General features: G+C 56.7%; 1 protein-coding gene across 2 annotated transcripts; it reads left to right on the top strand.

Annotated features, from left to right (window-relative positions):
* Positions 1-389: 389 nt before the first annotated feature.
* On the top strand, positions 390-10,820 carry MFSD2A (MFSD2 lysolipid transporter A, lysophospholipid). 2 transcript variants are annotated; one of them, XR_009419981.1, is made up of 15 exons: positions 390-467; positions 567-689; positions 1,321-1,445; positions 4,402-4,525; positions 4,660-4,738; positions 5,060-5,232; positions 5,335-5,425; positions 5,850-5,971; positions 6,232-6,315; positions 7,691-7,774; positions 8,603-8,715; positions 9,256-9,399; positions 9,560-9,736; positions 10,062-10,233; positions 10,365-10,820. XR_009419981.1 is itself a non-coding variant. In XM_059488639.1 (14 exons), exons 1-14 carry the CDS (start codon positions 390-392, stop codon positions 10,117-10,119), a joined length of 1,575 nt encoding a protein of 524 aa, XP_059344622.1. In that variant the 3' UTR covers positions 10,120-10,820. The 2 variants fall into 2 exon arrangements, 1 of the variants encoding a protein (XP_059344622.1); XM_059488639.1 differs by having other exon boundaries at positions 10,062-10,820.
* Positions 10,821-14,268: the final 3,448 nt, after the last annotated feature.

Genomic DNA, 14,268 nt, shown 5'->3' with positions numbered 1-14,268 from the left:
TGGGATGGAGTAGGATGGAGGGATGAATAATGAGGGGATGGAGGGCAGGGATGGAATGGGAGCCTGAGAGATGAAGAATGGGGGAATGGAGGGTTGGGGTGGAATGGGGGGCTGAGGGATGAAGGGCAGGGATGGAGTGGGGGGCTGAGGGATGAAGAATGGGGGAATGAAGGGCAGGGATGGAATGGAGGGATGTGGGACAGACAAGAGGCAAGGAAAGCACCGGGACACAGGGAGGGGAAGCCCGGGAAGGGCCGGGACAGAAAGAGGAGGCGGACGAGGAGGCGGGGGCGGGTGGGGGCGGGCCGGTCCTGCCCCTCTCGGGGCGGGTCCCCCCGGTACAAGGGCGGTCGGGCGGGCCGGCGCTCGCCCCATTCATCGCGCACGGCATGGCCGGGGGCGGCGGCGCGGAGCGGCCCGGGGCCGGGGGGCTCCTGCCGCCCGCGCTCCGCCAGCACCGCCGCAGGGTGAGCCCCGGGGCACGCCGGGGGGGGTCCGGGCCGGTTCGGGGCCGGTTCGGGGCGGGGGGCGCTGCCGGGGGGCGCTAACACCCATCCCGTTGGCAGGAGAGCCGGGAGCGGCTGTCGGTGTGCAGCAAGCTGTGCTACGCCGTCGGGGGGGCTCCGTACCAGATCACGGGCTGCGCGCTCGGCTTCTTCCTCCAGATCTACCTGCTGGACGTGGCGCAGGTACGGCCGGGCTGGAGGGCGGGATTGGCACCGGAGCTGCGGGTCCTGGAGCCCCCGGTACCGCTTTGCCCCCGGGGATGGAGCTGCGGGGGCTTGGCAGTGCCCCGACCCCCGGGGCTGCCGGTCCGGAGCTCCCGGTGCCGCTTTGCCCCCGGGATGGAACTGCCCCGAGCCCCGGAGCTCCCGGTGCCGCTTTGCCCCCGGGATGGAGCTGCCCCGACCCCCGGTGCCGCTTTGCCCCCGGGATGGAGCTGCCCCGACCCCCGGGCGCTGCGGGTTTCCCCCGGTGTTGTTGTTGCCGTGCGGGTCAAAGCGGGGTCGTGGTGGCATTTTTGGGGGGCACGGGGCCCGTCCTACGGCGGGCCGGGTTGGTGTGAAACACAGAGGGAAGGAAAGTGTGGGAGAACCCTTTTGTGCTGGGTTTGGGGACTCGGCGCTGAGATGTGGGAATTCCAGTCGGGGGTTCTGGGAGCCTCAAATCCCTCTGAAGGAAGGGGAGAGACCGAGGGACTGCTCCCAAGTGGTTGTGGGGTCTCAGTGGGTAGGGCTGGCATGGTCCTGAGGGGCTCAGGAAGGGCAGCTAGGAGCACCGAGAGTTTGCATTTCCTGACCCAAGTTCCTCCTTCTGCAGGTGGACGCTTTCTATGCCTCCATCATCCTCTTTGTGGGGCGAGTGTGGGATGCCATCACGGACCCCATGGTGGGGTTCTTCATCAGCAAAACTCCCTGGACCCGCTTCGGCCGCCTGATGCCCTGGTAAGAGCTGCTGGCAGCGCCCTGCATTCCCTGCCTGCTGTGTCACAGCCCTTCCAGTCAGCTTCGGGTATCTCCTGGCATGTGGCAGTGCAGGGCAGGTTGTGCTGACGCCCTGGCTCGCCCAGGTGTGGTGCCAGGAGCTCCAAAAAGCCCCGGGTGCCACCGACAGCCAGGTGGCCTCGAGTTGGCGCCTGTTGCTCTTGCCGGGCCTGGCTGACCTAAATGTCACTGCACCTGCAAACTCCAGCGTGGTGGACTTTGTTCCTGTGGTGCCGTGGTGGCAGACAGAGCAGGTGGCACCACGGGGAGGAGGGTTGGGGGTGTGTGTGACAGGTCTGTGCTGGTGGCTGACAGTCACGAGAGCAGGGAAACAGCTGTGCTGGATCTGGGTGTCTGCACCGGGTGCTCCCTGTGCCCTTGGGAGCGGCGATGGGCTTTGTGAGCCCTCACGTGGCTCAGGACATCCCTGGACACCTGTTCCTGCACGGGATGTGGAGCTTTAATGCCTGAGCAGGGGACAGCGTGGCTAAAATAACCCCGTGTGCCCGTGGGATGGCTGAAACACAGCGAGGGTGGGCACGGGGGGAGTGAGCGGAGCTGCGGGGACGCAGTGCTGTCCCCCGCAGAATTATACCCTCTGCTTCCCGGCTTTCCTGGAATAGCTCTGGCAGCAGCAGCAGCAGTAGCGGCAGGCAGTTGTTGGAGGCAGGCTGCACACACGTGGCCTGAAATAGCTTCAGCCTGCCTGCTGCGGGGTCTGGGGTCCGGAGATTAGCGCGGGGCAGGCTGGGCGTGCGGGGCAGCCAGGGGACGGCTCCGCTTGCCCTAATCTCCAGGCAGGGGGTGGGACTGAAGCGGCCGCATTCCTCCGAGCGGCTCCTGCTTCGTTAAAATTAGCCAGAGCTCTTTCTGCTAGCGCTGGGCCCCACGTCGCTGCTATTGTGCATGGCTCAAGGGCTGCCCGCTGAGCCCTGTTTGGATGGAGCCGAGCTGATTTTAAACCTCTTAAACCCAGGTTTTTCTGGCTCTGCCGGCCCCAGGCTGGTGTGGCTGCCTCAGTTTCCCTGCGTGCAAAGGCAGGAGCTGCAGGCACTGGGGTGGTCTCAAGGCCTGGCCCCAGCCCTCAACACCTGCGAGGCGACCCCGATCTGTGGCACCAAGCCCAGCTGGCTCCGGCACAAAGCTTGTGGCTGTTCCATTCCTTGGAAGGGAGAGGACACCTTCCCTGAGGGCCACCACCTCTCTTCCTTTCAGCCCTCTTCTCTTTGAAACACATTTTTTGGCGCATTTCCATCCACCAGCTCATCCACGCCGTCTGCTTCCTCCTTTCCCCCCAGCCTCGTGGATGTCACCCCATGCCCAGCTCCGGGCTGGGATCCGCATTTCCGTGACCACAGCGGGCTTGCCGCTGCCTGAGCCGTTTCCTTGAGGTGTCTGTGAGTGAGGAACCCCTGGCCTTGACCTTTTCCAGCCGCTTTCCAGCAGCTCAGGCCCGGCTGGGAAGGGGCGTGCGAGCGGCACAAAGGAACACACCATGCAGCGGGGCCAATGAGCGCCGGGGCACGTCACAGCCGCCTCCGAGCTCCTTAATCACCTCGCCCTGGGTCAGGGGTTACTCTCAGTCACTGCACAGCCTGCCAGGAGCTGTGGTCAGCCCTGGCTGGGGCTCAGCTGCCCCGTGCTGGGGGGAATTGGCGCATCTGACGCTCATGGGATGGCCGGCGTGACGCTGCTCGCTTCTCTCCTGGTGCTTTCATTCAGCTTTTGGCGCTGCGTTTCCCTCTGCTCCACGTATGGGAGGGCAGATAAGCGGCAGCAGGAGGGGCTGGAGCTGCTGGCGCTTTCCTCCCCCCTCCTTCCCCTGCAGGAGTGACGTGGGTGTGGAAAAATGTGCATGTGCTGGGTCCTGTGCAGCCTCTGTCGCTGCTCTCCATCCGTGGAGTTTCTGTTTCTCGCTCTCCCCGCTCCCTCCCCGACTTTCACTTTAAGCTTTGTGTCCTGTACGTCAGCCCAGGCGGAAAGGTCTTGGAAAGATCTCGCTGTACCCTGGCAGGGAAGGGCCATGAGTGGCTCTGTCCCATGTCCAGGTCTGCTGGACTTGCTCCAGGACCTCACAAGCTCTGTCCTGGGGTTTGTGGAGCGCAGGGTGCTCACAAATCTCCCAGCAAAATCCATCTTCTAAACAGATGTGGGTCTAACCTCAGCACCTGGCTGGCTTCCCTCCTTCCTGCTCCCCTCCTCCCCTGAGGGATGGGGGGCCCTGGGTGCCTGTGGTGTCCCTGGAGCAGGGCACAGCTGTGCCCTGGCCGTCCTGCAGCAGGACAGGGGTTATGAGAGCCACAGGATGAAAAGAGCAGAAGCCCTTGCTGGCAGATCCTGCAGGAATTGCTGCCAGGGCCCAGCACTTGAGCAGTCCCCTCTGATCCTCTGTTGTGTTTTGCATCCCTTGTCCCTGCTCCTGCAGCTCTGCAGGCTGGGCAGAGGTGGAGGAAGGAGCCAGCCTGCTGCTGGTTTGCCCCACTGCTGCCAGCAGAGCAGGGCTGACCCCAGGAGCAGGGCCTGGGGGGCCTTGGCAGCAAAGCCAAGCTGGTGAGAGGTTTTTGGCTGCAGGAGAGCAGGGCTGAGCTGTTCCCCAGCTGCTCCCCAGCCCTTGCCAGGATCAGGGGGGTGATTACATCCTGCTGAACACAGCAGTGCTGCCTGGGGGAGAGGTCGGGCTGGGGGTGGAAGCCCAAGGCAAGAGCAGATCAATCTCTTCTGTGGAAGGAGACTCCTCTGTTAGTGCAAGGAAAGCTCTTCCCTGGAACTCTGAGTCAGCTCTTGTGACCCTGTGAGACTTGAGGCTGGTTTGGATCAGCCCTGGGGCAGCTCACGAGCCCCCAGATCGGCTGCCTGGAGTCCATGGGATGTGTGGGGAGAGCTGGGCTGCTCAGGCTGACACTTTGTTCTCTCATAGGATCATGTTCTCCACCCCTTTCGCCATCATCTCCTACTTCCTCATCTGGTACGTGCCAGACATCTCCACAGGTCAAGTGATGTGGTACCTTGTCTTCTACTGTGCCTTCCAGACCCTCGTGACGGTGAGTCAGGCTCTGCTCACACCTGGCACAGAGGTGCCAGCCCCTGAGCTGCACAGAGGGGCAGAAACCACCCTGCCCCAGGTCCCCTGTGCTGTCACATCCTCCCTGAGCCAGTTCTCCTTGTGCCATTGCAGTGCTTCCACGTGCCTTACTCAGCCCTCACCATGTTCATCAGCAGGGAGCAGAGTGAGCGGGACTCAGCCACTGCCTACCGTGAGAGCTCTCTTTTTCCTTTTCCCCTTTCCTTTCTTCTTTTTCCTTTTCCCCTTTCCTTTCTTCCTTTTCCCCTTTCCTTTCTTCTTTTTCCTTTTCCCCTTTCTTCTTTTTCCTTTTCCCCTTTCCTTTCTTCTTTTTCCTTTTCCCCTTTCCTTTCTTCTTTTTCTTTTCCCCTTCTTTCCCCCTCCTTCCTTCCCTTTTTCCCCCTTCCCTTCTCCCTTCATCCCTCAGGGATTTGGAGCCCATTTTTCCCCTTGAAGGGCAGTGAATCCCAGCTGGGGATGCTCTGTTGTGCTCAGCGCTGGCCTCTCCCTGCAGGAATGACCGTGGAGGTGCTGGGCACCGTGCTGGGCACTGCCATCCAGGGCCAGATCGTTGGCAAGGTGGACACTCCCTGCGTGGGGAGCCCCTTCTTCTTCAGCTTGACCAACTCCTCGGTGGCCATGGAGGAGCTGAACATGACCCACGACACTGGGGGGCTCACAGACACTGTAAGCTGGGGGTGCCCTGGTGTGGGATCCCCTTGGGGCAGGGCTGAGCCCCTTTCCCCTGGCTGAGCCCCTTCCCTGACTGCTGCTCCCTCTCTTGCACAGAAAAATGCCTACATGATTGCTGCTGGGGTCATCGGGGGGCTCTATGTCCTCTGTGCCTTCATCCTGGTGCTGGGCGTAAGGGAGAGGAGAGGTGAGGCTGGATAGGGCTTGGAATGCTCAGGATTTGTGGAAGTGCTGCTGTTCCCTCCTCTCCAGGAACCTGGCTGAGCTTTTGGCCCCTCATTCGTGGCTCTCTCCGAGGAGAGGGGCAGGAGGAGCTGAGCTCTGGGTCTGGGGAGGTGCTGCAGGAGGCCAGAGCTCCTCTGGGGTCTGTTAGATAACCTTTATCTCAGCCATTTTTGGCTGGCCAAGGTTGCCAGTGCCAACCAGGGCATCCCGGGGGGATGTGATATCCAAACTTGTGTCCTTCCCTCTCCCTGCTTATCCTGGGGGAATCAGCTGCTCTGTGGGGCTGTGTGTGGACAGGGGTTCTGGAGGGTGCTGAGCAGCAGGATGGGGCACCCTGGGTGCTGTTTTTGGGGGGCTCTAACGCTGGGCTGATCTCTGCTCCCCAGAGTCCTGTGAGCTGCAGTCGGACGAGCCTGTCTCCTTCTTCCAGGGGCTGAAGCTGGTGATGAACCACAGGCCCTACATCAAACTCATCGCCGGCTTCCTCTTCACCTCGCTGGCCTTCATGGTGAGCTGGGGACAGGGGACAGGGAGCAGCACTGGGGGTGGCTGTGGGGACCATCCCAGGGGCTGGGAGCACATGGTGGGTGAGCCGGAGCTGCCCCGGGCAGGAGGAAGAGGATGTGGCCTCGTGCCCTCGGTCGATGGCTCAATGGCCGCTTTCTTCCCTGTCTGGGCTGGGAGTGTGGCTGTGTGAGGACAGACGTGTCCCCCCTGACCCCTGTCTGTGCTGGGGGTGTGACTGTCCTGCCTGTGCCTTTCCCACAGCTGCTGGAGGGAAACTTTGCCCTCTTCTGCACCTACACCCTGGGCTTCCGCAACGAGTTCCAGAACATTCTGCTGGCCATCATGGTGGGTACCTGCAGCCCATGGGGGGCTCCCTGGGGGCTGGCATGGCCTGAGGGACAGGGACAGCGATCCCCTGGCACAAGGGCAGGGAGGAGAAGCTGCCAAACGTCCTGCAAGGGCTGGGTGGGTTGGCAGGAACAACAGGGCCTTTGTTCGTGTGTGAGCAAGGCCACAGATGGGGGACACCAGGAGCCTTGGGGGCCTTTTGTGCAAACCCTGCCGCTTGTGTCCCTCCCCTCCCTGCTCTGAGCAAAGGATCTCAGTGTTGGCTGCCAGGAGCAGAGCAGCTCCCTGAGAGCTCTTTGCAGCTTTCCTCATTCCTGGAAGCACTTGCCAGCCTCTCCTCATGGGTGGGAAGGCCCAAGGTGCCATGGTGCCAGCAGGGCCTGGCTCCTGGCCATGCTGTGACAAGATCAGGTCTGTGATGGTGTTCACGGGGGTCTTAGGATGAGGGAAGAGAGGAGGCTCTGACTCCATGTTTCAGAAGGCTTGACTTATTATTTTATGATATATATATATTATTAAATTTATATTATATAATAAGATCTATTTAATATATATTTATTATATTAAATGAATATTCACTTTATTATTTATATATTTATTATTAATATATTTTATATATTTATTCATATTATTAGATAATATATTAAGTATTATATATTATAATTATATATTATAATTATATAATATATTTTTTAATAATATATTTTTAAATATCAATATTATATCAAATATGTCTTTATTATATTATTTATCATGTATTTATCATTATATTGTTTATATCTTATTAATGTATATCTAATACATATTTATTTTTATTATATAATATGTATAATTTATTTATTATATTTTATTAAATATTTATTATTAAATATTAAAACTATACTAAAAGAATAGAAGAAAGGATTTCATCGGAAGCCTGCCTAAGAATAGAAAATGAATGAGAACAAAAGACAGACTCCTAGCCAGCTGACTGTGATTGGCCATTAATTAGAAGCAACCACATGAGACCAATCCCAGATGCACCTGTTGCATTCCACAGCCGCAGATAACCATTGTTTACATCTTGTTCCTGAGGCCTCTCAGATTCTCAGGAGGAAAAATCCCAAGGAAAGGATTTTCCATAAAAGCTGTGTGTGACACAGGTCCCCTCTCAGCCCCAGGACTGAGTCAGATCCTCCCCTGTTGGGGCAGGAGTGGTGCCAGGGCTCTGCTCTGGGGGAGGAGGACGTGGCCCCACACTCCACGTGTGGCATTGTGCCAGCCCCACCTGGGAGTGTGTGGCAATCCCAGGTGCTGGAATTGGGGTGGGAGCAGCTGGGAAGGGCCTTTCCAGCAGCCAAGAGCCACCTCCGTGACCCCTCTGTCCCCACAGCTCTCGGCCACCCTGACCATCCCCTTCTGGCAGTGGTTCCTGACCCGATTTGGGAAGAAGAGTGCTGTCTACGTGGGCATCTCAGTGAGTGTCCCCTCAGCGTGGGGTGCAGGTGGGGATGGTCTTTACCATGTGGGATCAGCAGAGTTCCCCCAAAAGAGTTGCCCCTGCTGCTAATGCCAATTTGGTGCCTGTCCTCCTGTGGTGGTGCTGTGAGGGTCCCCAGGATGAGGTGAGAGATGAGAATTTGACTCCATGCTCTCAGAAGGCTGATTTATTATATTTAATATTTGTTAATATATAATAATAAACATTATAATATAATATTTAGCATATTATGATAAACAGCATGATAAACAACATGATAATTTATTATATAAATACAATTATTATTTATGTTATATTATTTTTATATTATTGTTATATTATATAATATATGTTATATTATGATATATTATTTATGTTATATTATTTATTATATATCTTATAAATATAATAAGAAATATTTATTAAAAAATATTATATACTAAAACCTATACTAAAGAAAGAGAAAGGAGACATCAGAAGGCTGGACAGGAATGATAATAAAAACCTGTGACAGACTCAGAGAGTCCAACAAAGCTGGCTGTGATTGGACATTAAATTAAAACAATTCACACGCTGGGTAAACAGTTCTCCAAATCACATTCCAAAGTAGCAAAACATGGAGAAGATGAAGTTTCCCCTCAGGAAAAAAGATCCTAGCAAAGGGATTTTTCATAAAATATGGTGACATCCTCCTGCTGCGCTGTGTGCTGTGCTGGGCTCAGGGAGGGATCCTGCCCCTCTGCCTCCCTGGAGGGCTGGGATATGTGGGAGGGGGGAAAACCAGGGGGTTCTGGGGATGCCAACCTGTTCTCTGCCCCCCTGCAGTCTGCCATCCCCTTCCTCATCCTCGTGGTTCTCCTGGACAGTAACCTCTTTGTCACCTACCTGGTGGCCGTCGCTGCTGGCATCAGCGTGGCAGCTGCCTTCCTCCTGCCCTGGTGAGTCTGAGGGGCTTCCAGAGCCCTAAAAACCCCCAGAAGGTTTTTGGTCATGTTTTCAGTCCCATGTGGGGCTCCTGAGGGAAATGCTCTCAGCAGAGAGGGGGTGGCTGTGATGGTGCTCACAGGGGTCCCAGGATGAGGGAAGAGACGAGGATCTGACTCCGTGTTTCAGAAGGCTTGATTTATTATTTTATGATGTATATTACATTAAAGCTATACTAAAAGAATAGAAGAAAGGATTTCATCAGAAGGCTGGCTAAGAATAGAATAGGAAAGAATGATAACAAAGGCTTGTGGCTTGGCTCTCTGTCCAAGCCAGCTGGGCTGTGATTGGCCATTAATTAGAAACAACCACATGAGCCCAATCCCAGATGCACCTGTTGCATTCCACAGCAGCAGATAATCATTGTTTGCATTTTGTTCCTGAGGCCTCTCAGCTTCTCAGGAGGAAAAATCCTAAGGAAAGGATAAAAGATGTCTGTGACAGGTGGCTTTGCTGTGCCAACCCTGGTGGTCACTGTCCCTGTCTCTGCACAGGTCCATGCTGCCTGATGTCATCGATGACTTCAAGCTGCAGCACCCCAGCTCCCACGGCCACGAGGCCATCTTCTTCTCCTTCTACGTCTTCTTCACCAAGTTCACAGCTGGGGTGTCCCTGGGCATCTCCACGCTCAGCCTGGAGTGAGTTCCTGCCTGGGGGACAGGGAGGGAGGCACTTCCCAACCTCTGGGAGGGGATTGATGGGCTCCAAACCCAGCTGTCACCCCAAAACTCTCCCTGGTTCTCCAGGGAACCCCTGCAAACCCCATTTCTTTGTCTGAAAGTGCTTTTCTGCCCACAGCTTTGCAGGGTACCAGACCAGGGGCTGCTCCCAGCCTGGCCAGGTGCACTTCACCCTGAAGATGTTGGTGTCTGCCGTGCCCGTGGGGCTGATCCTGCTCAGCCTGCTGCTCTTCAAGCTCTACCCCATCGACGAGGAGAAGAGGAGCAAGAACAAGAAAGCCCTGCAGGATTTAAGGTGAGCACCAGGCAGCAAGCACAGCCCGTGGGGGCAGGAGCAGACGGGTTGGGACACACTGGGGCTTGTCCAGGAATCCTCCAGGCCCCGTGGGTGGTGGCGTGAGGGAAGGGCTGACTTGTTTTCCCAATCCCAGCTCCCAGAGGGGTGGTGTGAAGTGTGGGAGATCAGCAGGGACCTGCCCCGGCTGCCTGTGTTGGGGTGCACACCCCACGAGGTGCTGACATCCCTCTGGAAGCCGCTGTTCCCCAAGGCAGGCACTGCTGGGGTGCAGCCCTGGCTCCTGTGGGTTAATCCACGCCTCATTCCCAACTCTTTCCCCCAGGGAGGAGAGCAACAGCAGCTCCGAGTCGGACAACACAGAACTGGCCAGCATCGTGTGACCCGGGCTGGGGCTGGCTGCTCACCCTGGGCTCGTCCCCCCAGGCTGGAGGAGCCATGAGGAGCATGCACTGCCTCCAACTCGGGATCTGTGCCCGTCCTGTGCCTTGCACAGGGTGCTGGAGGTGCTGGGGGAGCATCCACTGCCCAGAACTTGGGATCTGTGCCTTGCACGGGGCCCTGGAGGTGCTGGAGGAGCATCCACTGCCCAGAACTCGGGATCTGTGCCTGGCATGGGACCCTGGAGGTGCTGGGGGAGCATCCACTGCCCAGAACTCGGGATCTGTGCCTTGCACGGGGCCCTGGAGGTGCTGGAGGAGCATCCACTGCCCAGAACTCGGGATCTGTGCCCGTCCTGTGCCTTGCACGGGGCCCACAGAGCGCTGGTAGTGTACATTACACACATGGTGGTGCCTCCCCAGGGCGAAGCACTCTCCCTGCTGGGCTCTGGAGGGCAGGGAAGCCCAGCCTGGGATGGTTTTGCCGGGATCAGCCGTGCCTGGGGGTGACTGTTAGTGTACATTACACTGTGCCCAGGACTGAGCTCACCTCTGCTGTCTCTACAGAGGGCACTAATGTGGGACCTGTGCTTTTTTTACACAGCCTAATTAACTTAATGATGTAAATATGAAGCTGCTTCCTGTTTGTATATATCTGTACAGAGCCCAAACCCGAGGACCTGTTAATATTAATTTACATAAAAGTGGGGGAAGTCGGCGGCGGGTGTGAAGAATTCCTTTTTTTTTTCACTCAGCCGGGATTTTTCACGGCTGTCAGCAAGCCCAGGGTCCCTTCAGCCACCACGGGGTGCGGGATTGACTTTTGCTGAGCCCTGGTGCAGGAATGCCGTAATCCAGGCAGGAGGCTGCGCTCAGCCCCTTGCCCCCGTGCAGCTCCTTGCGCCCAACAAAGGCTCCATTATTTGCTCCTTTTCAAGAGGGGGGCGGAGGGAGGAATGAAATCAAAGTGCTGCCAGCAGGGATGGTGAACTGCAGGCTGGAAACAGGAGAGGCAGCTGGGGAGCGGAGAGAAAAGGGAATGTGGGCTGTGGGTGACACTCAACACGGGCAGAGCGCTGGGGAGCACTGATCTCCCTGCATATTTATACCCCCCTCTCACATTCCCTGCTCCCACGGCACAAAGGGGGAGAGCCCTGCCCTGCCCAGTGCCTCCAGGAGCTGGAGAAAAGGGGCTGCGAGCAGCCACCTCCACGGATGGGGTGAATTCCCCAAGGGGCCAGGGCTGCTTCCTTTTGTGGGGCACATTGGTCACACTGAGAAGCTGAGGGCTGAGCTGAGAGTGAGGGGTCTGGGGGGAAGGATGTGGCTCATCCTTTGTTCCACGTTTGGGTACAAAGGACAGGAATGAGGATGGGGGGTGGTTAAAAATAGCCGGAGGGACCAGCTGGGAATGCTCCCAGAAAAAAGGCAGAGGGTGGGATGGGGATGAGGGATGGGAGCTGGGTTTGTGCTCAGCAGGGCCCCATGGCCGGGGAATTTCTGGGGCAGGACAAAGCCAGTTCCCTCTGCAGCCCCTGTGCTGGGGCAGGGGGGTGGCAGGAGCATCCTCTGCAAGAGGAGGAGGAGGAGGAGGAAGGCTGCAGCCACCAGAGCTCGGGGTTGTTGGGAATGTTCTGACCCTGCTCTGCTCCTGGCCAGGAGTTGTCCCAGCCCTGGCCGTGACCTGGCTGCCTCTGAGGGGTGTGGGCAGTGCTGCTGCTCCAGGGCTTTCAAACACTGCTGAGAGCCTTTGTTTTTACTCAAAGACAGAAATAAGGGACACTTTATTCTTTGCCTCCTTGTTTTCCTTGTTTTTTTGGCTCTGTGGAGTTCACAAGGAGGAGTCTCTGGGTTTTTTCAGCCAGCCCAAGAGACTAAAACCACCCAGAGGAGCTTGAGCTGTGGGCTATTCCTCACTAAGCATGCCTGCCCTGTCTGAGGCTTTGAAGAAAATGAGATGTCTGGGGGGAAAGTGACCCTGAGAGCTGATAACCCTCGAGCCCTGGGCAGGGCTCCAGCCTGGGAGCGGGGATTGTGCTCCAGCCTGCTCACAGAGGGCTTCACTCCAAGCAGGGAGAAGAAATGAGTGGAAAAAACCACGCAGGGAGGTGTTGCCTGTACCTACAGCTTAATCCACACACAGCTTGGGCATGGAGAAAATGCAGCCAGGTGCTGGGAAGCATCTCCCTGATGGCAGAGCTGCCACATCCTAAGGTGAGGGGCAGGAGGTGGAAAAGGCAGGGTGCATTTCTAGGGCTGGGCTGGAAATGAGCCCTGAATCCCACCTGAAGGGTCCCACGCCCTCCTGGGCCAGCCCTGAATGTGGGGGAGCCGTGCAGGAGGGGAGCAGAGGGTTCTGGTCTGCTCTGGGGACCAGATGAGTGCAAAGGGGACAAAATCAAACAAAAAAGCAGCACGTGAACCTGCAGAACTCCAAGGGGCAGGACTCAGTGGCTCAGAGTGACTGCAGGGACAATTCCAGAGGTGGCAATTTATTCACCCTGCAGGGTAAAAGTGGGAGTGTGAAGAGTCTCTCCTTGCGGGAGGTGAGGAATAAAGGAATAAACCCACTCCTTACCTGCAGGAAAGGGGTAAAAACCCTGGGGTTTATCTGGCAGCAGGGTTTGTGGAACACCCCAGGGGTGAGGATGGATTTCCCTGGGCTTGGAAGGATCCTGGAGCAGCAGGAATCACCCAGGGCTGGTTCCAAACACCAAGCACAGGTTCCCACAGGCAGGGATGTCACCTCAGGGTCCCCAGGGAGGCTGGATCAGGGGACAGATCCAGCTGGGAATCAGCTCAGCCTGGGAAGAGGCAGCAGGAATGCTGGAGCAGGGCTGAGCTCAGCAGAGTTAACCCAGGATGGTGTCACAGCGGTCCCCAGGGGTCACCCTGGCTGTGCCACCAGCCTGAGGTCACTCTCACCATCTGCAAACACGGGCTGACGTGGTTTTGGTGGGCTTTGGTTAATATTTTGCAAAAACCACTGCTCCCAAGTTTGTTAGCAGCCCCAGGGGTGCTGCACGTGGGCAGAAATGATCAGGTAGTGACGTGGTTTCCTGCTGGAAAAAAATAAAAATAAATAAATCCATTTTCCCAGGAATGAAGCTGGGCTGCAGTGCTCACTCATCCCACCACGAGGGACACAAAAACCTTTGGCTTTTCGCTTTGCTGTGGCTGCAAAAACCCAAAAGCTGCTGTGTGAGGGAGGCTGAGATGTTTTAGACAAAACAGGGCTGAAACACGAAACAAATATGAAAAATGAAGTAAATATTCCCAGGGAGCTTGGAGAAAAGGGAGATGAGCAGCAGGGATGGAGCAGGTCACTGACACACAGCGCTCCTCCGTGCCCCAGCCATTCTAGGAGCTTTTTTATTCCTTATATAACTTTTTAATTCCTCCAGGAACCACTGAGGATGACCTGGGCGGAGCAGCCCCGCTCTCCCCTTCCCCATTCTCGGGTTATTTTTTATTTCTCTCCCTGTTCTCTGGGATTTCTCCTTTCTCTCCCCACGGGTGCTGCCCACCTGGATTCTCCCTGCTCTGCCAAGGCACACCTGGCTGCTTCTCCCTACAGCGACTTTTAGGATGCTGAAAAACACGAGTTATTTTCTTATTATTCCTGATTTGTCTGGTGGTGATGGAGACGGGGCAGGGGGCACAGCGGGCGTGGGAGAACGAGCCGAGAAAAGCAGAAAGCGAAGGGCAGGAGGAACGACGGCAGGGACAATTCCAGAGGTGACAGCTGAGGCTATTCACCCTGCAGGGGAAAAGTGGGAGTGTGAAAGTCTCTCCTTGCGGGAGGTGAGGAATAAAGGAATAATCCCCCTCCTTAGCTGCAGGGAAAGGGCAAAAAGCCTGGGCTTTATCTGGTAGCAGGGTTTGTGAAACACCCCAGGGGTGAGGATGGATTTCCCTGGGCTGGAAGGATCCCGGAGCAGCAGGGATTGCCCAGGGCTGGTTCCAAACACCTCGAGCTGAGCCAAGCGCTGGTTCCCGTAGGACAGCAGAGCCCCACCGGTGTCACCAGATCATCCCCGGGACCTGCAGAGCCCCACCGGTGTCACAGAGCCCCGCTGGGTGTCAGCAGAGCTCCGCCGCCGGCTCCGAGCCCCATCCCCGAGCCGTGACCATCTTTGGTAGCGCAGCCGG

The sequence above is a fragment of the Ammospiza nelsoni genome, chromosome 25 (genome assembly GCF_027579445.1).
Source record: "Ammospiza nelsoni isolate bAmmNel1 chromosome 25, bAmmNel1.pri, whole genome shotgun sequence".
NCBI classification, from domain to species: Eukaryota; Metazoa; Chordata; class Aves; order Passeriformes; family Passerellidae; genus Ammospiza; species Ammospiza nelsoni.
This window is presented reverse-complemented; position numbering and strand designations above follow the sequence as displayed.